This window comes from Vombatus ursinus, unplaced genomic scaffold, assembly GCF_900497805.2.
Source record: "Vombatus ursinus unplaced genomic scaffold, bare-nosed wombat genome assembly UNPS02014832.1, whole genome shotgun sequence".
Taxonomy (NCBI): Eukaryota; Metazoa; Chordata; class Mammalia; order Diprotodontia; family Vombatidae; genus Vombatus; species Vombatus ursinus.
Window position 1 is genome coordinate 33,803,835 of NW_020954610.1, and position 24,960 is coordinate 33,828,794.

The 24,960-nt window shown below is 35.6% G+C and overlaps 1 protein-coding gene and 1 long non-coding RNA gene across 3 annotated transcripts in view; one reads left to right on the forward strand and one right to left on the reverse strand.

Annotated features, from left to right (window-relative positions):
- LOC114026075 overlaps positions 1–10,967 on the reverse strand; it is a 12,763-nt gene extending 1,796 nt beyond the window's left edge. The window contains exons 1-3 of one of the 2 annotated variants that reach the window (XR_003567086.1): positions 10,835–10,967; positions 8,670–8,814; positions 396–524 (exon numbers count right to left, since the gene is read on the reverse strand). This is a non-coding gene — a long non-coding RNA (uncharacterized LOC114026075). Of the gene's footprint in view, positions 1–389; positions 525–8,669; positions 8,815–10,834 lie in introns of both variants that reach the window. The other variant, XR_003567087.1, reaches the window with a different exon arrangement.
- A 90-nt stretch (positions 10,968–11,057) lies between these two features.
- Positions 11,058–24,960, forward strand: part of SPTLC1 (serine palmitoyltransferase long chain base subunit 1) — an 87,537-nt gene continuing 73,634 nt past the window's right edge. Inside the window, exons 1-2 of the mRNA XM_027839688.1 lie at positions 11,058–11,164; positions 14,837–14,944. Coding sequence (XP_027695489.1) covers positions 11,069–11,164; positions 14,837–14,944 — 204 coding nt within the window. The 5' untranslated portion in view covers positions 11,058–11,068. The remainder of the gene's footprint in view (positions 11,165–14,836; positions 14,945–24,960) is intronic.

Here is a 24,960-nt window from a genome sequence, read left to right on the forward strand (position 1 = left end):
TACTACTACTACTACTACTACTACTACTACTACTACTACTACTACTACGACTACTACTACTATAGTAGTACATATACTAGCATATATTATTCAATCAAAACTCACCAATATAGTTTCTCTCATGTTAATTATAATGAAAAAATGAATTATCATTATTCCATTTGCCTTTATCAATGGCATTTGCTATGTGAGAAAAAGGGAGGGACATAACAGTATCAATACTGTTGTTTCTTAATTCTGCTTGATTTCAGGTATGGGTAATAGTCAACAGCCAATCACACAGAAAGGGTCATTATGAGCCACAGGGTATCACAGCCAGGCTCAGGTATACCTAGGAGGGAAAATGTCCTGTTTACCAAGATGGGGAAACAAAGTCAAGAGAATCCTACCTTTACCTTCTCAAGGTTGTTCTTTTGACTTTCCCAGAGACAGACACCCACAGTCCTCAGACTGCAGGAATACATGGCATTTCCTTTGAATGATGGACTAGTGGCCTTACGAGAAGACGTATCAGGCACTTATACCTGAAATCAAAACTTAGAATAGCAGCCAAGTCCCAAGTAACTTTTCTTCAAGCAGCAAGATTTCACTAATAACAGATTAGGGCTAAGTTATTGTTATTTTTCCTCATGTCTTAGTATCAGGACATTCTATTGGTCTTTCATATAAGAATAATTACATTATGGACTTTTATATACAGTGAACACCAGTTCACATATACAGTGAATAGCTGGTTCAAAAATGTAGCTTCACTACATACTAAATATTAACAAATACAATTTCATGATTTTCCAAATAATCCTAAATGATACATTTATTATTTAAAGGTCTTTTTTTAACATTAATGTTTATTGTAGAAATAGAAAGGTGTATTTTTTAATACATGACATTTGGTTTACATATAAAGTCTACATTTTTTTTATTATAGTTATTTTATTATGCCCCAAACAGAACTCTCTACATGATCAATGCATTTTATTCAGTACAGATATGGTACCCTTTCCAAAAAACTTTTTTATATAAGTTTGAGAAACTATGTATATTGTATACATTATTTCATAATCCAAAAGAAGTCTTTGCATTTTCAAAATAATAAAGCAAGGAATCTATTACAGTAAACAAATATTTTTAATAGTATGTTTGAATTTGAAATAGATATTAATTTAGAAATGGAATGTGAATTTTAAGATATCTAGATTGCTTTAACTTTGCTTCAACGTGTTTTTTAATTTATTATTTTGAAAATGCTAAGACTTCTTTTGGACTATTATTTAAAGTTTAACTTGCAAATTTTTCTACTTTGGCTAGGACAGGCCCTAGTTATTAAATTGTAGTACCACAGAGTTTCACAACACAGTCAGCAGTGGTGGTAAGACCTTATGAAGAAGTCTGAGTAGGCAAGGAACCTCACAGACAACAGGGATCTCTTAAGAAGTTATGGCTACTCTCTTCTCCTAACAGTGAGTTATTATTATTGTTTTCTGATATAAAACAAAATATACCCCATTAAACAATGGCTAGTTTTCAAACATATGGTAATATTATATTAGATACATTTATAATCTAGTAGCATTCAGATTAAAAGGGGAAGTAATTTGCCTTAACTTTTCTCAGCTTTCATAATACAAGGGAAAATTTCGAATACCCAACATCATGTATTTAAAACATGAAACTTTTTACTACTCAGATGACATAATCCAACAGAATGCATTTTTAAATTACCTCGAAAAGTAAGTCACTTATCCTATTTTTTTTGGTATTTTGCTAATCACATCCAATGACTCTAAAACCCTGTATAGAGATATCCAGTATGGCATAGTCAGTCAATTAAAGAAGTAACATTAGTTCATTTATACAGTGCTTACCACATTGCCAGGCTTTTTTGCTAATCCTTAAAGATTACTTTAAGGAATTTTAGAGGCTTGTTTTCTGTAGTACTTCAGAATGTTTAGATTTTGATTTCTCAGTTATTACTTGAGCCACTTGCAACCTTACATTACATGGCAGCTGTAAACAGTAAGACTGAAGTTTTTTCCCTTTAGGAGGCTAGTTTAGAGGAAAATATAACCCACTGAACATTTAATACTCTTTAAACAATCCAGTATAATTCATAAGATACAAAACTTATTTTGGCCAAAATGACAACAATTTAGTTGATTTCAAAGTAACCATTCACTGTTTTAGTTTTTACAACATAAGTTCTTCCACATGGTCAACGAAATATTATAACTTTACTCAAAAACAATTATAAAATTTAGATCACAGCTGTTGTTGGGGGGAGTGTCCTCAAACCTCATATTAAATCATAAGAATTCTACATTTTAGGCAAAAGGCACTTCACTTTATTATTACAATTTTTCAAAGACTTATCACATTCATTTTAATAACTCAATAAGGAAGTAGCCTCTGTAATAGTACTTCACAATAATTTTGAAAAATTTCACATAACAGTATGTAATCAAAAGCTTATTCTCCTAATTCAAGGGGAATTCACATTTCTAATCACATTCCTGATATTCTCCCAAAATCCACACTACAAGAAAGCCTAAAGAAAGCCTTTAGAAGCCTAAAGAATAGCATGGGTTTTTTGTTTTTTTAAACATAATGACAGCAAACTTCTCAAATGCCATCTATGCAGATATAGAAAATCTTAATTTATCCTTCTTAGAAAAACATTTATTTCCTTCAATATGTCACTTTAATCCAAAACCCAATAAAAATAATTAACATTTCTATAGTGCTCACTAAGCTAAACACTTTAGAATCATTTTTATTTCTCCCACAACTCTGGGAAGTGGGGGCTATTATTTATTATCCCTTTTTACATATATAGACGACTGATTAAATTTTCTAATATACCATAATTATAATGTAGTTTCAGAACAAAATATTGACAAGATCAAATCTAAATTTATAATTCCTAATAATAATGTTTAAATTTCAATGTTTCCAAGATCTTGCTACTTTCTGTTAGCTCATGTTCAAAAATTCATAATGGCACTCTCAGCTCCCTGTAACCACTTCTTTATTTCTTTAAATCATCAAAAAGCCAAATCAATTCTTTTTTTTTTTTTTTTCTAATTTAACTGTACTAGTACACTTTAAGGAGGCAGATACAGGGCACAGCCTCTCCTAGAGGCTTTTTGGTTGTAACCTTGGCAGGAAAAGCTACTTACTTTTTTTTTTTTTAAACAAAGGTCTTTACTGTAACTACTTAAGCCAGGCCAAAGAAACAATATTCTCTTTATCAGTCAGTTAGTTAATATATATTTGGTAAACTTCCCTTCAAAGTCTTAAGAAATTTCTTTTGTAATCTTACATCAAGTGGGGAAGAGAGGCATGCAGTACTTACCAAAGAGGAATTTCTCTAAAAATTCCTCAAATCTTTTTATTTCAGTGGCATCAAGACCCTCTTACTTTTTTCTACTTGCTTAACTCCTCTAGTCTTTATTTCCCAATCATATACAAGACTGTCTATAGACTTAATCTTCATTTTAGTGAACTTCTTTACTCTTTAATACAAGTTTTTTATTACAAAAAAAAATTAATCATAGTAATGTCACATTTTTAGGTTCTTAAAGGCTTACAAATACATAGTTCATTCCAATTTCTTTGAGGCCTTTTGAGCAATTACAATTGGTTACAGTTAAGAAGCTTTTATAAGTAATAGTCAAATAAACCCAAATACAACTCACTCAGCTCAGCTGCAAAGTTTAAGGTTCCTCATTGTATTTTCTCACAGTTTTTAGTAAGCAGATAACTTTGGAGTAGAAGTCACCTATCTCCTTCTCAAAGTTAACCTCTTTTATGCTAGAAAATCATTCATCCATCTTTTTCACAAAGAAGTTTACTTATCAATGACCAGGTGGATCAGCCAGAACCCAACTCCTTCAATTTATAGTCTACTGTATATGGTATAGTCTATTGTATAACAGCAGCTTTCATTTTGACACTGGTACTTAAATGTGTAAATATAAGCACTTTTTCTTTGACTGTGAAAGATCTTTGTTCCTAATTGCCTCCTCCTTTTACCAAGTTTGTAATATTTTCCAATACTGTAGGTTATTCCGTTATTGTAGGAGTTTTTAGGTTTGTCTCATGAAAAGAGGAGTTAATTTTCTAATGATTCTGAATTAAGAGAAATCTTTATCACACTAATTATTTAATTTTTGGATTTATTTATCAAATATAACTGTATAATTACTAATATTAACAATTTAAAATGCCAATTTTCACAAGGGCCATAAATGACTAGGATTTCAAATTTTCAGAATTTCAAAGCTCACTATCATCAATTAGCTTAAGCTTTAATTTTTAAAAACTACCTCAGATTGAAAGATGATAGTGAAATTACAACTATTGCAACACAATTGTGAATGTCACAATTGGTTCTAGTTAAAACAAATGTAGTAAAACAGATTATTATCCATTATGATCTATAATAAAATTTGCCTCATTGTCAAATGGTCAACAATGATTTGCATTAGAAAGATCCTTTGATTTGAATTATAACAATTTCTTGACTGAAAGTGTCAATTTTTATTAAAAACACTAACAGGAATATTTTTAGAGGTAACAGGAATTGCATCACTGGAAAAAAAACAATATCTGATGACAACTGCAATTTCTGAAGGACTCAAGATATAATTTTTTCTCTATTTCCTTTTAAATCACTGAAGCTTAAAAGTTAAGTCCATTTCTTTGGTTTTCTTACCCTAACTTATTATAGCCATAATAGGGGGGGGAAAACCCCATTAAATTTCACTTACTTTTCAATTGCTTCCTGATTTTAAAACAAGCTTTTCTCTCTCTAGGAGCACTCTGGGATAAACCTTCAGTCCAGGAGTCTGAATATTCGTATCTTAAGTTCGGTTGTTTAAGAGCAATAAGCAATGGAAGGGCAAATAAATTTCATCTTTACTTCCTTTTATTCTTTTGGCAACCGAACATGTTTTAAAATTTTTCCTATTCTTTTGGCAGCTCTTGGCTCTACCATCCTTGTACTTTTTATGCCACATCCTTTTACTTAAATGTTACTACTGATATTCTTTGGGGCTCTAACTCCTGTCCATTTCTGGCCTATATGTTAAGTGGTTCCTTTTTTCTTGTAATAATGCAGGCTCCTCTTTTCTAAATATGCCTGACATCTTTATATCAATTTAATTCTTGTCATTTTTCCTTGCTGTATAGCTATACAGGTTGGTCATACCTATCAACTAGGGAGAATTATCTTTCTCTGGTTCTCTTGCACAGTGCTTTTTAGTTTTCCTAATTTACCTCTTCTCTCCAGCTACTACTTGATGCCCTGGCATTCCTTCTGTACTATCTCTTCATTTCATTTACCAGGGAGCTTTCTTCTTATGGAACTTTCAACATGTGATCCAAAGTATCTTTTAGTTGTTTCACACATTTTAAAAGGTCAGTATTTTCTCAAAGAAGTCTTTGTGTTACAGAGTCTATTAACATTACTTTAAAAATTCAAATATTAGTAGTCATCTTTGATAAATTACATGAGTCAGAAGTTCAAATTTTCTACTATTCATTACTTGTTCTGTGTATTTTCTTCCAATTTTATTTTAAAAATTGCATATTTTATTTTGTCTAGTATTCTTAATGTTAGGCTTTTGAACTGTGGTCATTTAGTTCCTAATACAGTTCACTTTTAAGTATCACTTCTGCAATATTTCATAAAACGGGCTTCCTTGGGGGAAAAAAATTGGAGTTGACATGGCAATCAGTGTGCTTTGTAACATGGCCAACTTTCTTTCCCACAGATTTTACTTTTCTCATTATTTTTGTTCATCTTTAAAGTATAGCTAAGTTTACATGAAAGGTAACTAATCTTGGGAATGTTTATGTCACAAAGGTTAAGTAAAAAACTTGCTAGTTTTTGGAAAAGAACAACAACAAAACCAATAATTATCTTATTGTACAAATACAACTTTAAAAACCTTGTTTGTTTCTGTTTCTTGATACACATTGTTTGAAAAGGGATTTTTGTTTACTACAAAAAATGACAATTACAACTGATCAGAGGAGAGGCATCTTTTAGTTCTGGTTAAGATTTTGTTTCTAAGGGAATAAATAACTGAAGAAACACGTCTAGCATTGTCTTAGCAAAGTTTAATTTACACTTCCTGAAAGTTGCTATTTATCCTGTTATTTCTTAAATTCAAGTAACGTTACCAACTCCAAGTGACAAAAGTTTCTTAAAACATCCTTTTATCTTATCTGATTACATCCTCCATTGAAATCCTGCTCCTATGCCTCATTGTGGCATTGGGTCCACTGGGGACCCCGGGTTTTGTTGGCTATGCCAGCAGGACATAAACTCTGGCAGGCCTGCCAAGCTGGGGAGGCTTTAGCCAAAAGCCTGACACTGGACGATGCCCCTTGTCTGAGGAATGACCTAGACAAATACAGACAGGCTGATCACTGGAAGGGCTGGTCCCACGGCAACTGATGGAATGTGGAGAGATTGCAATTTGCAGAGGTGGAAGGAAGTGACCCTGCTGATGACATCTTAAAGCTTTCACATGATCTGATTCCAAGCATACTAGCCTCATCTTCTTTGCACTGTTCATTCTGCCCACCAAGTACTTTTGACTGAAAGAAGAAAAATCATTGCAGTCTTGAGCCTCACTGAAAACCTTACCCTCCTCTCAAGCACCTGCCTCTCTATCACATCTCAGGCATAGAACTGGCACTCTTCTCGAGCAAAGGAAATTTAGTTGATAATGCCTTTGATGACATTTCGGAGTTGTCATGGTGCTTTAGAATACTTAACTTTACATATGTGGTCAGTGAATTTTTTAGTTAAGAGGGTTTGCTTTTTTCACAGTGGTCAGTCAATCATCATCAGTCTTTTTCTCTTGCACTTAGGGGGCCTCAGAAGGCAGCTCCATCATTTTTCATTGATAGGTGGACACTGGATGGATTACCTTGATGCACTTTATATTTTTTAAAATGTTATTTTCTAGTTTGCCAACACTAAACCACACTAATTGTACCAATATTTTCCATAGACCTTTTCTATTAAAGGAACCTAAGAATGCTGATTTACGTAAACTACAGTTCCTTGAGAGACATTAGAGATCCATTTCAGAATTCCATTACCTTGTGATCTGAGCACCAAACTGGTGGCTGGTGATCATGGAATCATAATCCCATATCTGTAGTTGATGGACTATGGAGTATTTAGAATAATCCAATGTAAATGTAAAAATGAAATGGAAATGTCTGCCATAAGAAAATGTTTTCATTCTTAATCTACCATGTTACCCAGCCTCTCATTCTTCTCTATCATTCTTTGAAAACAAATAAACCCCTTCCAAACAAACAAAAAAATAAATAAATAAATAAAAATTTTCCTATTCTGCGTTCTAAAAAAAACAAACCACATTTCCATACAGTAATAAATTTATCATTCCCTTTCAGTACAGTTTTTAAGTATACCTTTTAAAGAATTTGTATTATACACTGAAGTCAAAACCAATTCTACGGGCGGCACCCAAAAACTTCAGAATCAGTGACTAGCCAAGTGAAACTGCTTTGGAAGTATTCTGCTGATCAAAAACTGGAAGTGATTGCTCTTGCTGAGTACTAAGACTTGAGCAGTCGATAGTAATCTAATCTCAATCTTTAATTTTCCAACACATTGCTTTAATGTTGAATAGCAAACTTATTTCATTTTAAGTTGTGAGTAATGGAATTTTTAAACTCACAGAAATTTTACTCTTAACTTTTCCTGTACCATTTTCCTAAGTTCTTCTTATCTTAACACTTCTCTGAACTTCACTGAATCCCTCTAACAGAGATCTACCAATTTTTGTTTTCATCAGATTTTACAAATTTTACAAAATACTCATAAAAACATTCAAGTCATCATTTAGAAATTTAGTAGAAATAACAAATTTAGTTGCTAATTAGTTTTTGTACCTGTGTTTCATCTCTGCAACTTCCAATGTGGCTGGCATTGAAAATATAGAGGAAAAGAGAGACTTGTCTTTTATTCTGAAGACTTTTGAAAGTTTCACCTTTTTAGAGTCATCTTCCCCTAGCTGATCAGACCAAGAGAAGAAGCTTGGTTGAGCTATCAGGAACACACAAACACTTGAAAACACTTGCTAGCACAGATCAACACAAGGCACGGATAAGACAGACACTTACACAAGTGGGCCCTTTACGCAACCGTGGGCATGTTAATTTGTTTTAGGTGAGGTTGTTCAATGGCCAATTCTTAATTTTTCTAATGTGAAAAGAAAGGAGAAATTACAGCTGACAGGCTGTCCTGCTTTTTGGCCAGTTGCCACTATAAAGATGAAACTGTTGGTGTTAGAAATTTTTCTTCAGTCCTCACGCTGTTCTTCAAGAATTTTGGTTTTTCTTTGAAATTTCTGCTAAAAAATCTAGTGCACACAATCAATTTTAAGACCCAAACAGAAACAGGATACTTTAGCAAAATGTTCCTCCCTAGTTTCCACTTAAGTGAAAACTAAGTTACTGCTAGACAAAAGAGCTGGTTAAAGCTCTGTTCCTCCAGACTTTTTGCTAACGTATAGCAACAGAAAAAACTGAGACTAATTAAAACTGAAACTTAAGGTATCTTTCACCTGAAAATGGCCTTCCAAAAGGGAATTAAATTATTCCCAGCACAATGGAGGGCTTACCTTTGCTCAGAGAAAATAAGCTTGAGGCCTAAAGGGGAGTCCAGTTTCCGGGACAGTCCTCTAAAAGTTCTTCTGAGAGAAAGTTGCAGGGTTGGAGGCCCTCACTCAGGTCCCATCTGGGGTCATCAACTGTCCTGATAAAAATCTGCAATGAAAAGAAACTAAGGCACGAAGTCTCCAAACATCATCAATTTATTTAGCAAAGCTAGTAGTTGCTAATAACTTGACATCCTGAGCCCCTCAAAGGCCAGGGATGACTTAGAGCAGACAGAGCAGTCTTTGATACAGCTGGTAAAGGGACAGGTGGGCTTATATTTACCCTGATTTACAGGAGGGGATTTCCAAGATTCCTGACAGTAGAGTTAATCAACATTCTCTGTGTTAAGCAACTCCAGTGTTAACTGTGTCCAGTGTAAAGCAACTCTTGACTTATGGCCAGGCAGGACACCTTATGACTCCAGAGATTCATCACCCATCTCCCAATCTAAATCTGGCACAAGAGTCCAAGCTGAAGCCCAGAAAAATAAGGAAGTTACTCTTATAAAAAAATTAAACCATCTTATAGATTCCAATGTTATATAGTCAAATTGTCTTTTAAATCAAATTAATTCCTAAGTACTTATTCCAGTGATTAGATACAGTTCTCAATCAATAATTAAAAAATAATATAGCAATTTCCTCCCCCTAATCAATAAACTCCAGTGACTCCCTATCATCTTCAGAATTAAAAGTAAAATTCTATTTGGCATTCAATGCCTTTCCCAACATCCCCCTACATCTTCCCAATCTTCTTACACTTTACTATGTCCCTCACCTCCCACTCCCATTAATCTGTAATCCAGTTATTCTGGTCTCCTTATGGTTTACCTTGTGGTTTACACTCTTATCTTCTGACTTAAAGTATTACCACAGTCTTTCCTTCTGGCTGGGAGTATTCGCCTTCCTTATCTCCATCTCCAGTTTCCTTCTATCCCAGCTAAAACTCCACTGTTTAATAAAAACACTAACAGGAATATTAATTAGGCTCTAATCCTAATTAATTAGATGTTCTAATTAGGAAGTCTTTCCCAATTTCCCCTTTATTTTGTGCCTTCTCTTTCTTGGTTATTTCTAATTTCATCCTCAATAGAACTTGTTTGTACTTGGAGGTTTGCATGTGGTCTCCCTCACTAGACTGAGGGCTCCTTAACAGCAGGGCCTTTCTTTTACCTTTTTTATATCACCTGTGCTTAAATGTCTGGCACACAGCAAGTACTTATTTATTAACTGACTGGTATTTCCACTACAAGATGCCACTCACATTGAGACAGATACTGGTCTAACCCTGCCAATAACATATATTCCCTACATAGAGTTCCTGCATAGTGTTAACAATCCACATCCTGCAACAGAGAGTAATCTAGAATAGGGATTTAAGGTTTCTTTAGATAGGCAATCAGTTTGGTGGAGAATTTTGGATGGCGTCAAGATGGCCTTCAAAATTTACTGGCATTGTGATTCAGCCTCTTAACCTCTCTGAGCCTTTTCTTCATATGTAGAATCGTAATAATATTTGTAGCACCTATCTTATGGAGTTGTATGATATAACGTTTTCATAACTTAAGTACTAATAGGAATTCAGTTTTTATTCTGGGTAGGAGAGTGAGGGTAGGGAGAGATTGGTCCCAGATAGCAGAATTAGGACCAATGAGGGTAAATTACAGCTAAGCAGATTTTGGTTCAGTCTAGCAAAGCAATTCCTACAAATTACAGCCATTGGGAAATGGTGTGGGTTGCCTTACTGAGCAGAGTTCTTTATCACTGGAAGTCTCCCTGCAAGGCTGGAACATCTGTATTGTTGGAAAGGGCATTCAGGGAAGGGCTGCAGGAGCAGATATCTGAGGTTCCTTCACCAGGGAAATGGCATGTGAAATGACAGCACAACCTAAGAGGATTGTATCCTCCATGCTAAGGATGTCTGCAAACCGTGCCTAAAACAATGAGGGTTGGGGAGAGAACAACAAAAAAAAAATGTTTGGGGAAATGTGTAATGCTGCGTTTTTAGGCGTTAAAGCAAAACAAAATAAAAACACCTTCCTCTGGGTTTAAGATTAGAATGCTTCTTTTGAGGACGTCTATTCTCTTCCTGGATAAATAACCTTAAAATAACCGTGCGGTGAACTTACTTAGGGTACACATCCAAATGTAAAGACATGATCTGTGTGAATCTACTTGCCCTTCGCCTGGTTTTCCTAAAGCTGCGAGGGAGAAGCGACTGCAGCGCAATCCTAACACGTTTCTAAAGGTTGGGCTGCCCCATGACCGCTCAAACAGCCCAAAGTCTTCCCAGGAGAAAGGGAACGAAGACGTCGGCACTCAGAGGCCCCGCCCGGCGCGCTTCGTTATGCGCCCCTTACGTCATGGCGCTCCACAATCCCGGAAGTTCCCTCCTGTCGGCGATGGCGATGGTTGGAGAGCAGTGGGTGTTGGTGGAGATGGTTCAGGCATTGTATGAGGTGAGCCCCTCTGAGTCCGACACCCCTGCAGATGCTGCCAGGAGGTATACGTGGATCTTGGGCAAAAAAAAAAGGAAGGCGCGAGAAACGTTACTTCTGCCCACCCAGCCCTTTTCCGGCTCTTTGAACTGTGTCTTTGCATGCGGCCCGAGGCGGAGGGTCTTAGCAAACTGACAAGGAAACTAACCAATGAGCGAGGTTGGCAGCCGAGTCGGACGTCTTTCAGCCAGTTAGGGTGTAGTGAAGGCGGGGGCAGGGGGGAAGAAGAGTGTGTGGATCTTAAGGGAATTGAGGTAGAGGGGTGGTCTGGAAAGCAGTTCGATCCGACGAGCATTATTATTTATTAACTGCTTGCCTGGTGCAGAGGTACTATGCTAGGCATTCAAGATTCGAAGACAAAAAAAAAAATTCTTACCCGAGGAAGAAATTAAGGATTCAGGGGGTGAGATCTAGTAAAAGCTAGATTTGGAAGATATCTGAGGGGATGTAACCAGTGATAAAATGGAAAAGGAAAGATTAGCCGGATGTGGGGGAGGTAGGATAACTAGGAAATGGGTTTGAGGGTAAAGAGGATCTTTAGAAGTGGAGCCAAAATTGGAAGAGAATGATGGTATGAACGGGAATTTCTTTTTTGGAGACATAAAAAAGCAGGATAATTTGGGATTTTGAAATAAAGAAGACGAGGCTTTATTTTTTAGAAAGTGGAAAAAATAAACTTTTATGTTTTTGTTTTTTAAACTAGAAAAATATGGAAGAATATTGAAAACTAGTTAACTGATTCTAAGATTGTACTTTAGTTTTATGAATTTTTGTTTTACGTTTGAAAGAAAATTCTTCTGCCTGTTGGGAAAAATAGGTGGCATTTTATCTAGTCTCTTGCAAAACAAGCCATGAATGTGACCTCCCTCTTACTTTAGTGGTGGCCTACATTAATTTAATAAGTAATTTTAGATGGATTGATATGTATGTATATGTCAATAGTAAGAATATAATGAACTGCAATTTAGAGAAAATAATTAAGTTTCTCCACTATTTGTTCTTTGATCACTTTCATTAAAGGTTTGGCTTGACAATATATCTCCTATGATCTTTGGTCTGGGTGAAAGAAATTGGTAGAGAGAATGTAATTTCCCTGAGGGTGGAAGAGTGTTTGATGTCTGGTTCTAGATCCAGATTGTTTTATTGGGCTTGTTGCTTGCCTCATTTTTCTTTGGGTTGGGATTCGCGCTAATTTTCAGAAATCTGCCAGCTCGAAATCATAGTTTGGGAATTCTAAAGTTGTTGAGTAATTTTAATAGCCCTCAGTAGGTAGCTGTGTCCTATTCCCCAAAGTGAATCATGTTGTAGCAGACCAATTTACAGAGCAGCTTAGGGAGAGGGTTTTTTTTTTTTCCCTTTCCAGTCTAGTGTATTACTTACATGAACTTGGCATGTAAAATGAAAATTTTGACTTTACTTTTAAAGGAAGTTTAGTATATAAAGCATAGTATGTGAGCAGAAGAAATAGAGGTTCTCTTCTCTTTCTCTACACTCTAATTTTTTTTTTGTTTCTCTTATTTTTTTTTCTAAATTACTACACACTCATATGATGATCTAATCAGTTTCCATAGGTTTAATTTTCTTTATGTAGATGACTCCCAGATCTATATATCTAGCCTTAGTTTCTGTTCTACAAACTACCTATTAGACATATAAATCAACAAGTATTTATTAAGTACCTACTGTGAATCAAACCTTAGGCGCTGGAGACACAAGTACAAAGAAAGAAACAATTACTATTCTAAGTGACCTATTCTAATGGAGGAGACAAGTACACATAAAAACATACAGCATAACCATGAAATTAATAAATACTAATAATATTTACAAAATAGCTAAGTACAAGGTATTTTGGGAGGAAGGGTGGATTGGGAAATATTTTATGCAAATGATGCTTAGAAAGTAGTGACTCCATGAGCTGGAAATAAAGGAGTGGGGGGACATCTGGAGCAAAGGCCCATCCCATTGTAGAGAGATGGGTTGTTGTGTGTAAGGAAAAGAGAGAAGGCCAATTTGGTTGGATTGCTGAGTGTGAGAGGAAGGAGAAACCAGTGCAGCTAAAAAGAAGCTAGGGTCAGGTTGTATAGGGCTTTAAAAGCTGAACAGGACTTTATAAAATTTGACCCTACAGGAGATTGAAAGCCACTGGCCTTGGTTAAGTAAGTAATCAGTGATCAGATTTGAGCTTAAGGAACATTGCATTGGCAGCAGTGTGTATGATAGATTGGAATAATGAGATACCTGAGGAGGGAAACCCAAGTAGGAGGTTGTTGGAGTAATCTAGGTAAGGCGTAATAAAGACCCTAAAATAAAGTGATAACTGTGTGACTAGAAAGAAGGTCAGAATGTAAGATGCTGTGAAGGTGGAAATGGTGATATTTGGCAACTCATTGAAATAAGTAAAGTGAGGGAGAATGAGGAGTCCAAGATAATGTTGAGATTACAACCTAAGATGGAAGGATTCTAATACACTTGATGGAAATAGGGAAGTTTGGAAGAGTGGAGGGTTTAAGATGAAAAATTTCACTTTTAGACATATTGAATTTAAGATGTCTCTTTAGGCATCTCAAAGTTTGACATGCCTAAAATAGTACAAAATAGTAAAAATAGTATTTTCCCTACAAACTCTTCTTTCCTCATCTGAGGATACCGTCATCCTTCTAGTCACTAAGGTTAACTCCTCCAACTCCTGTACATCCTAATCATTGACACAACCATAACTTAACTTCAGGCCCTTAGTACCTTTTGCCTAGACTATTGGATAGCCTTCGTATTGATCTCAACCTACTCCATTTCATACAGCTGCCAAAATGCTTTTCTAACTCCTACTCCAGTGACTCCCTTTGCCGTTAGAAGCAAATATGAATTTCACTGTTATTGAGAAACCTTTACAACAAGGCCCCATTGGTCTCTTTCCAACTTTATTACACATTCATTACTCCCTAAATGCAATGTTACCATTGCCTATAACTCCATTTCATGTCCTTGCTGTATTTTATATATAATGCTTTCGTACTTGAAAGTTCTTGATGTTGATACGGATCGTGATTCATGTCTTTTCATGCAGTACAATTAAGGTCTTTGTACATCAACAAAAAGATTGTGGAGACTTAGGACAGTGGTTTTTTGTCTTTGACTTGACAACTTTCCTGAATAGCCATAACTTTCTCTTTTGGATAATCTTTTTGCCAGAGAAAAGTGTTCTATTTATGCTTTGCTCTAAAAGAATTGGGGACCAGGGTGGTAGAGCATTACCACTAGTTCAGGGAAACAGAATTGAAAAATATAGGAAGTAAATGGAAATTTCTAATGAAAATAACCAGGGAAATGGTTCCAGCATCAGGGAGATGTCTCTAAAATAATCTCTTTTCCCTCCTTTTGTGGGTCTTAAAATTGAGAAGTCTTGAGATCCCAAATTGAAGTGTTTAGAGTTTGTAGTATCATAGATCTAAACCTGGAAGGAACCTTAGAGGTTGTCTTGTTCAACCTCCTTATTTTGCAGATTTTACTTACAAATGAATAAAATTAAGGAAACACACAAATTAATGAAAATCATTAGTACAGCTGAGAATAATAAATTTCATTTTATTTTAGAAATTAATGTAGTTACAGTTTTGTTGTTTGGACTTGCAGGCTCCTGCCTACCACCTTATTTTGGAAGGAATTCTAATTCTCTGGATAATCAGACTTCTTTTCTCCAAAACATACAAGTTACAGGAACGATCTGACCTCACAGCCAAGGTAAGAGATTAAAAATATTTTTCAATTTTTGTTGAATGTCTTAAATTACTATTTAATGTAAAGCAGGATTATAATGGATGAAATGTAATATACAAGGCATTTTGAATAATCAGTTAGCTCTTAGAATTAAATGAATCTTGATCTGTCTCTGGAATATAATTTAAATGTACAATTGCAGCATAGTATACAATTATAATATCTCTTATGATGATTATGAATTGAATTTATGGGAAATCTTATGATTCCTGTTAAATAGCTTCCTCCAGAAAGGAAGTGTTGAATTGTTGAAGATCTAGCACTTTTAAGTTTGCTGCTTATTCTGTAACTTGACACTGAAATTTTTTTAGTAATAAGTAGTCAATAAATTATGTTCTTAAGCATGAAAACTTGGTTTTCTCAATTTTTTTGTAGTCCTTATTTAGTGATAGCCATAAGTTAGTAGTCATTTGACTACAAAGAAGTTTTCAAACTGCAGTCTTTTTTTACAGTAGTGAAAGGAAAATAAAAACATATAGTGCTTTGTAACTGTTTTTCCTTCCATTGAATTGGAATTACTGATTTTAATCTAAATTCTGTATAATTTGGGGACTAGTTATGCCAGTGGTTTGACTTGCTTCCTATTTCTAGTTCACAGCTATAATCAAAACATTTTTCCTAAAACTAGATTTGATTTCAGACATTGGTAATGGTTATCAAATATTTTTGGGGGTAAATGATGTATCTACTTATTATGTAGATTAAGTTATTGTCTAATTATATAAATACTTCACCGTTTGAAGTTAGTCTAGTCAGATGAAAGGTTTTACCTTGGGGCAAAAATTATTAAATACTAAATCTTAATATATTTTTGTCTTACATACATTCATAACAAATTTCAATATTTTTTTTCTTGAACATATTTAGTATTTTATTTTCTCCCAATTACATGTAAAAACAATTTTTAACATTTGTTTTTAAAACTATGAGTCCAAATTCTGTCCCTTCCTCCTTCCCCACCTCCTTACCCAAGAAGGCAAACAATTTGATATAGATTATGCATGTATAGTCATGCAAAACATTTCCATTAATAGTCATGTTATAAAAGAAAACATAGACCAAAGAAAAAAAAACCTTCAAGAAAAATAAAGAAAGTTAAAAAATTGTGCTTCGATCTGTATTCAGACACAGTTCTTTCTCAGGAGATGAATGGCATTTTTTCATCATAAGTCCTTCAGAGTTGGCTTAGATCATTATGTTGCTGAGAATAGCAAAGTTATTCACAGCTGATCATCTTACAATATTGCTGTTACTTTGTACATAGTACATTTCACTCTGCATCAGCTCATGTAATTCTTTGCGGGTTTTTCTGAGAGCATCCTGCTCATCATTTCTTATAGCACACAGTAGTATTCCATTATAATCACATACCGAAATTTGTTCAGCCATTTCCCAGTTGATGGTTATCCCCTCAATTTCTAATTCTTTGCCAGTAGGAAAGAGATGCTGTAAGTATTTTTGTACACAGAGGTCCTTTTCCATTTTTTTTTTATCTCTTTTGAGTTAAAGACCTAGTAGTAGTATTACTAGATCAAAGGATATGCATGGTTTTATAGTCCTTTGGTCATAGTTTCAAATTGCTCTCCAGAATTATTGAATCAGTTCACACGTCCACCAACAGTGCATTAATGTCTCATTTTTCCCACATCCCTGCTAACATTTGTCATTTTCCTTTCCTGTCCTGTTAGCCAGTCTAATAGGTCTGAGATAGTACCTCAGAATTGCTTTAATTTGCATTTCTCCAATCAATAGTGAGTTATAGCCTTTTTTCATATGGCTATACATAGCTTTGATTACTTCATCTGTAAACTGTTCATATCTTTTGATCATTTCTCAGTTGGAGAATGGCTCTTATTTTTATAATTTTAACTAAGCACTCTATAGAAATGAGGCCTTTATCAGAGAAACTTGCTTTAAATTTTCTTTACAATTAGTATTGCTAACTGTATTTTGCTCTATTATATCTCCCCCTACACCATTTATTCTGTTCTCTCTCTCCTGTCACCCTCACCTTCCTCAAAAGTGTTTTGCTTCTAACCATTGCCTCCTCCAATATGCCCTCCCTTTTATCACCACCACCCTATAACTCTTATCTACTTCCCTTCCTACTTTCCTGTAGGATAAGGTAGATTTCTATACCCAATTGGGTGTGTATGTTATTCCCTCTTTGAGCCAGTTATAATGAGAGTAAGTTTCATTCACACTCCCTCACATCCACCACTTTCCCCTCCACTGTAAAATCTTTTTCTTGCCTCTTTTATGTCACATAATTTAGCCCATTCTACCTCTCCTTTTCCTTTTCTCACAGGACATTCCCCTCTCCTTAATTTTATTTTTTTTTTTAGATATCATCCCTTCATATTCAATTCACACCTGTGTCCACTGTCTATATCTACTCCTTCTAATAATGGAGAAAATTCTTACATGTACATTCCTATTTAGACATTTTTAATTCTATTGTAAAGAAGAATTAGAACCAATAGGAAGAACCACAAGAGAGTGGAAACAAAACAAAACAGAAGAAAAAAAAGAGCAAATAGTATGCTTCAATCTGCATTCAAACTCCATAGTTCTTTCTTTGGATGTGGATAGCATTTTCCATCATGAGACTTTGAAGATGTCTTAGATCCTTGCATTGCTGAGAAGGGCTAAGTCTATCAGTTAGTCATCACACAGAGTGACTGTTGCTATGTACAGTGTTCTCCTGCTACTGCTCATTTCACTCAGTATCAGTCCACACAAGTCTTTCCAGGTTTTTCTGAAGTCCACTTGCTCATCATTTCTTATAGCACAGTAGTACTCCATTACATTCATATACCACAACTTGTTCAACCATTCCCCAATTGATGAGCATCCCCTCAATTTCCAATTATTTGCCATAAGGTGTTATTTTCTTCAGTATTTTTTATGTCTCCTTTACCAACCTGTTGACTCGTTTTTTATGATTTTCTTGCATCACTCTCATTTCTCGTCCCAATTTTTCCTCTACTTCACTTACTTGATTTTTAAAATCCTTTTTGAACTCTCCCATGGCCTGAGACCAATTCATATTTTTCATGGAGGTTTTGGATGTAGGAGCTTTGACTTTGTTATCTTCTAATGAATGTGTATTTTGATCTTTTTTGTCACCATAATAACTTTGAATGGTCAGAATTTTTTTCTGTTGTTTGCTCATTTTCTTTTGACTTTTAAATCTTTGTTAAAGTGGGACTTTGCTTCCAGGGTGGAGGGTGCACTGTCCCAAGCTTCAGAGGTTTTGTACAGCTGTTTTCAGAAATACTTCTAGGAACCTATAAGTTTTCCAGTTCTTTCAAGGTGGTATGATTTCAGGAGAGATATTGACTACTCTCCTGGCCTGTACTCTGTTCTGTGCATGACCACAAGCACTCTTTTCTGCCCTGGAACTGTAACCACAAGTGGCTCCACAGTGGCCGCAAGTTCTGGTTTCCTAGTGTTCCTCCCTGCCAAGGGATTGCCACCCAGCACCATGACCTGGATCTGAGAACGGGCAAAGCAACAGAGTCCTGCCTCAGTACTTGCAAAGAGACCGCTGTAATCTCCTGACTAGTTATTCAACCCCTTACTGTCTGTGGGCTAAGAGTTCCAGAAGCGGCAGCTGCTGCTGCTGCTGCTTCAGTGACTCACGATGCCTGTTCGTGGTTTGCTGGGGCTGGGTCTATGCTGGTGCGGACTGTTCTCCACTCTCACCCAGGTGCCAACAGACCTTCCCTGCTGATCTTCTAAGTTGTCTTTGGCTGGAAAATTATTTCGTCCTGTCCTTTTGTGGGTTCTGCTGCTCTAGGAATTGTTTTATGGCATAATTTAAAGGTGTTCAGAGGAGTTTGGGGAGAGCACAGGCAAGTTGCTGCCTTTTCTTTGCCATCTTGGCTGCACCCCCCAATACTTTTTTAAAAGATGAAATTAATACCAAAATGCATTGTGCATTTTTTGCTATATGTCTGACTCTTCATTTCTCTCTGGCATTGAGGTTAGACAGCACAATTTCTAATATTTGAGAACAGTAAATGAAACTATCATTATGTGTATACAGGAAATAAATAAAAGCTGTACCTGAATAGTAGCTTTCAGGAGAGATTTGATTGTCTGTTCCCAAGATCAGAGGTACAAATATAACAGCTAACCCTGAGCCTGAAAAGGGGACTTGCAAGAGGAAGTTAGAAATCCTAACTGGCACACATCTTCTCCCATAATTATTTTTTTATTTTATTTGAGAAAGTGGTGAGACTTTCTTCTACAGTAAAAGTTTGTGTCAGTTTTCCTTTTTACAGTGAAATTAATTTTTAAAACTAAAAACATTTCCACTACAGTGACTTCCAAACAGACATTTAAATGTTTTCTTCTTATTGCATGAACAAAATAATATTAAAAAGATGCTGATCAGGAGCCTTTAAATTTCTCCTGTGCCCCTTTTTCAAACTCAGGCAAAGTTGTTACCACGTAACTCGATGAGTTGAGGACTGTATCACTGGGTTTGTGATCTTATTAATACCATGATGCTGATCTAATTTGATCCAATTTTCACCAGAAGAAGGTGAACCCAGGATGTGTTTGTGGTGTTGGTGGCTTTTTATCATGAGGAATTTTCCCCATCACCTCAGGGAGATGTGAGATTAAACTGTGGGCACTTAGAGACTCGAAACTAAATGTGAATGTGCTTTTTGTCTTTAAGAACTGTGTCCTGAAGATGTTAAATGTGGTAAGCCTTAGTTTGTTGAATTTGTATAATTCTTGTATGTAGTATTTAGTGATGATAGTAGTCTCTGGGCTCACTGGATGTGGTAGGGGCCTGCCCTGTGCCATTTAGAAACTTTAATCTTGGGATTTTCTGAAAACTGCATTGAATGAACTTCTCGGAACTTTTTATATGGCATTTGGGAAGCCATTGAGAATTACCAATTGTATTTTATTGGAACTCTTTGGTACAAGGAACTGGGGGACGCATTTGAAAAGAATTCTTTAGCCCAGAGATCTTTCCAGACACAGACATATATCAACAACAACCCTTGTTGATTTGCTTAGAAAAAGGGAGGGGTTCTGCATCAAAAATATACAAGTTCAAAAGGAGATCATTAACTCTCACTCTTGAACTGAAACTCACTCTTTGGAATTTCCAGAAAGAGATGAGTGCCTTTGGAGTGGGCTCCTGCACAGACTTTAATTGTCTTCGCCTCTCCTGGCAAAGATGTTGACTGCTTGCACCTTGGAGCTAGAACAGAGAGGCCTGGCTTAGAGGATTCTCTGGCTGCTGCTTTTGCTTTGTATCTCTTTCGTTGAATTTGGATGAGCAGTCCTAAGCTGTACATGGCTAGCCTAGCTATACATTGCTAACCCCAGCAAATCAGATGGCAAGATCCCAGGTTCCTCAGTTGGGGATGACCAGAAGACGAATTTCCTATATCAGAAAGACTGGTCGCTGATAAGATGAGAAGCTCAAGCCCTAGACTAGTTGACCAGAACTCAGACTCAGGAGTTTCCTGAGCCATACTGTATGTCTAGTCTTGATTTCATCAATGTGGTGGACCAGCTAGGAATCTGATATCATGGCCTATTGTACTATGAGACAGTACAGGTGTGTAAGTGCCCAGGACAAGAGAGCAGCACTCAAGACCCAGCAGTAACAGCACTTCTTCTAGCAGAGGATCAGAGTCAGGCCCCAGTAGTATCCCACATGGGCAACAGTGGCAGCATTATGGCCCGGGCCTAGGGTTTGGAGACAGTGGCAGCTCCTAGTGCTGGATGCTCTGTGTTATTGGGGGGCAGGTACAGTACTCAGATCATGACAAAGTGGTTAGCGGTATATGCTACGTTGTCAGCAAGCAAGTAAGTGGTATAAGATCCCACAGGAAATGGGCAGAGGTATAGACCCCCATAGTGATAGCCAAGTGAGCATAGTATACACCAGGAAAGTAGGCAGTGATCTACCCAAGTATAGGTACAGTCTTTTACTTACTGGAATCTGGAACTGATGAAACCTTTTGACATTGCTGCTCATATAATACTCAGTGGTCACTGGACAATTCCTATGTAGGAATGGGTGTTGGAAGTTGGCTTGTTGTTGGGGAAAAGATGAAACTAAACTCAGCCCCTACAGAAGAAGGGAAGCAGTCACTGGGTAGAGATCTCTAAAGGCACCACCCCTCTCCTCACCTTCCTTTTCTCAAAGGATTTCCAGTAAACCTTTTGTTAAATGATTCATGAGTGTCTCCTTTCATTTCAGTTTTGTAAAACAGCCATTGTTGGGTTTGGCCTACTACATGTAGTAGAGGTACAGTATCAGTTTCATCAGGGAGCATTTCAACCACAGAGCTGAAAGGGAAAATGAAGATGGTAGGGGTTACCTCATCCCTTTTTTACCTTGGGTTCTTCTGACATTGCCACTGTCCAGTCCAGCCTTGCCCTTCTTCTCCATATTTTATGGATTATTGCGTGGTTATTGTGTTAGGAAAAGTACATATTGTCGAATTAATGTGTCTTGTAAAGAATTATATATAGAAAAGTGTATTTTCAGCAATCTCTAGTGGAAGATTACAGTTTGTGGTGGTCGTGGGAACCTAACTCCCTATTTCCCATAAATTCAGTGTATCACCATCCACGTTTATGACTTTCGTTCTGTTTCCTAAGAACCTTACCCCTGTGAAAGTTGAGGATTAACTGTATTTATGTGTTTCTTAACCATTTAACATGTATGATACTGTTGCCACTTTTTATTAGGTTCTTTTTTTTTATGTCACTGATTAGTAATGATTTGTAACATTTTTTCACATAGCTCTAAAGAGCCTGGGTGTCTTCCCTTGAAAACTGTAATTTCATATCCTTAAACCGTTTATCAATTGGCGAATGGCAGTTATCTTTATAAAGTTAAATGAATTCCTTATATATCTTTGAAATGAGATATTTATCAGAAAGACTTGCTGCAAGAGTTTTTTTTCCCATAGTTAATTGTTTCCTTTTTAATCATAGCTTTATTGTATTTGTGTAAAAACTTTTATATTTTTTGTAATCAAAATAATCCATTTTATCATATTTCATTTTGTCTTCTCTATTCCTTGTTTCTTTATGAAACTTTTTGCTATTCAGAGATCTGATAGGTAATTTTTTCCATGTTTCCCTAATTTGTTTACAATGTGATATTTCATATCTGGATCATGTCCCCAGTTGGAACTTAATTTTATGTAAGCTGGGAAGTATTAGTAGAAATGTAATTTTCTTTCATACTGTTGTCCAATTTCCTTAGCAGTTTTTCTCAAATAGTGAGTCTTTATCCCAGGCTAGAATCTTTGTTTATCAAATATTAGGGTATTAGATCCATTTGCTTCCATGTGTTGTGTCCTTAATCTGCTCCACTGATCAATCTATTAGTGCTTAATATATGTTCATTGATAGACTGACTTATTTTTCTCCAGTACCAAAATGTTTCAGTAGTTATTATTTTGTAATGTAGTTTGAGACTTGACATTGCCAGGCCCCCTTTGTTCCCTTTTCTCATTATTATTTCTCTAGGAATTCTTGTCCCTTTTTTCTTCCATATGAATTTCACTGTTATTTTTTTTCTTGTCCTTTAAAGTAATTGTGTGATGATTTGATTGATATGGCATTGAATAAGTAAATTAATTTAGTTAGTATTATCATTTTCATTATATTGGCTTGTCCTACTCATGGGCAATTAATATTTTTCCAATTATTTAATTCTATTTTTATTTCTGTAAACAGTATTTAGTTATATTTACATAGTACTTATATGTACCTTGGAAGGTAGACTGACAAGTATTTTATGCATTATGAGTAATTTTAAATGGAATTTCTCTTTCTCTTTTTTCTGTTGAGTTTTATTGGTATTATAGAACAGCTGATGATTTGTGCCAATTTATTTTCTATCCTGCAAATCTAATGAAATTTGACATTTTTGGGTTCTTTAAGTATAATATATCATCAGCAAAAAGTGATTATTTTGTTTCTTTTCTTGTGGTTATTCTCTGAATTTCTTTTTCTTGTCTTTTGGAAATAGCCAATACTATGTCAAATAGAAGTGATGATAATGGACATTCTTGTTTCACTCCTGAATTTACTGGAAAAGATTTTAGTTCAGCTTATTTACAAATAATGGTAACATTTATTTTATATTACATATCATTTTTTTTAAAAATATTTTTCTAATTGTATGTGAAAACAGTTTTTTACAGTCATTTAAAAATTTTTTGAGTTCCAAATTTTCTCCCTCCCTCCTTATTTTCTTCCTCATTGAGAAGGCAAGCAGTTTGATATGGGTTATACATGTGCAGTCATACAAAACTCCCAAGAAAAATAAAGTAAAAAAAAAATATGCTTTGACCTGCATACAGACCCCATCAATTCTTTCTCTGTAGTTGGATAGCATTTTTCATTATAAATCCTTTGGAATTGTCTTCTATCTCTGAAGTTCTGAGAATAACTGAGTCATTCACAGTTGATCATCATACAGTATTTCTGTTACTGTATACAGTGTTCTCCTGATTCTGCTCATTTCACTTTGCATCCATTGCATCAGTTCCTGTAAATCTTTTCAGGTTTTTCTGGAAGTATCCTTCTTGTCATTTCTTATATCACATAGTATTCCATCACAGTCTTATAGCATAGCATCATTCAGCTACTCCCCAATTGATGGGCATCCCCTCAATTTCCAGTATTTGGCAACCACAAAAAGGGTTGCTATGAATATTTTTGTACAAATAGGTCATTTTGGGGTTTTTTTTGGTCATTTTTAAAAAATCTTTTTGGGATATAGACCTAATAGCAAAATTGCTGGGTCAAAGAGAGTGCATGGTTCTTTAGCCTTTTGAGGATAGTTTCAAATTGCTCTCCAGAATGGTTGGATCAGTTCACAACTCCACCAGCAGTGCATTAGTGTCTTAATTTTCCTGTATTCCTTCCAGCATTTGTTATGTTGCTTTTCTTCCATATTAGCCAACCTGATAGTTGTGAGATGGTACCTCAGAGGTGTTTTAATTTGTGTTGCTATAATTAGTATTGATTTAGAGCATTTTTTCTTATGACTATAGATAGCTTTGATTTCTTTGTTTGAAGACTGCTTGTTCATATCTTTGACCATTTATCAATTGGTACTGACTTGTATTCTTATCAGTTTGACTCACTTACCTATATATTTGAGAAATGACACCTTTATCACAGAAACTTGATGTAAAATAATTTTTATCCCAGTTTTTTGCTTTCCTCCTAATCTTTGCTGCATTGGTTTTGTTTATGCAAAAACCTTTTTAATTTAATGTAATCAAAATTATCCATTTTACATTCCATAATGCACTCTTCTCTCCTGTTTGGTTATTAATTCTTTCCTTATCCATAGATCTGACAGGTAGACTATCGCATGCTCCTCTAATATGCTTATGGTATCACTCTTTATGTCTGTTTCATATAATCCATGCAGCTATCCACTTCTGTTTTATAGGTGAGTTCATTCCTTTCACATTCACAGTTATGATTTTTAACTGTGTATTTCCCTCTATCCTACTTCTTTCCTCTGTTTATCCTGCTCTTTCTCTCATTTCACCCCTTCCCTCCTCAAAAGTGTTTTGCTTCTTACCACCATCTCCCCCAATCCATCCTCCCTTTCTGTCCTCCCTATGAGTCTCTCCATACCCCTTCTCTTATCCTTTTCCCCTCCTACTTTCCTATAGGTAAGATAGATTTCTATACCCAACTGAGTGTGTATGTTGTTCCCTTCTAGCTAATTCCTGTGAGAGTAAGTAAGGTTCAAGCATTTCCTGCCACCCCACTCATCTTCCCCTCTACTGTAAAAGGTCTTTATGCCTCTTTTATGTGAGATAATTTACCCCGTTTTACCTGTCTCTTTCCCTTTCTTCTAGTGCATTCCTTTTTCTCGCCCTTTAATATTTTAGATATTGAGCGTCATGGCTCACACCCATGACCTCAGTCTATTGTACACTACTCACTGCCTAACAGTG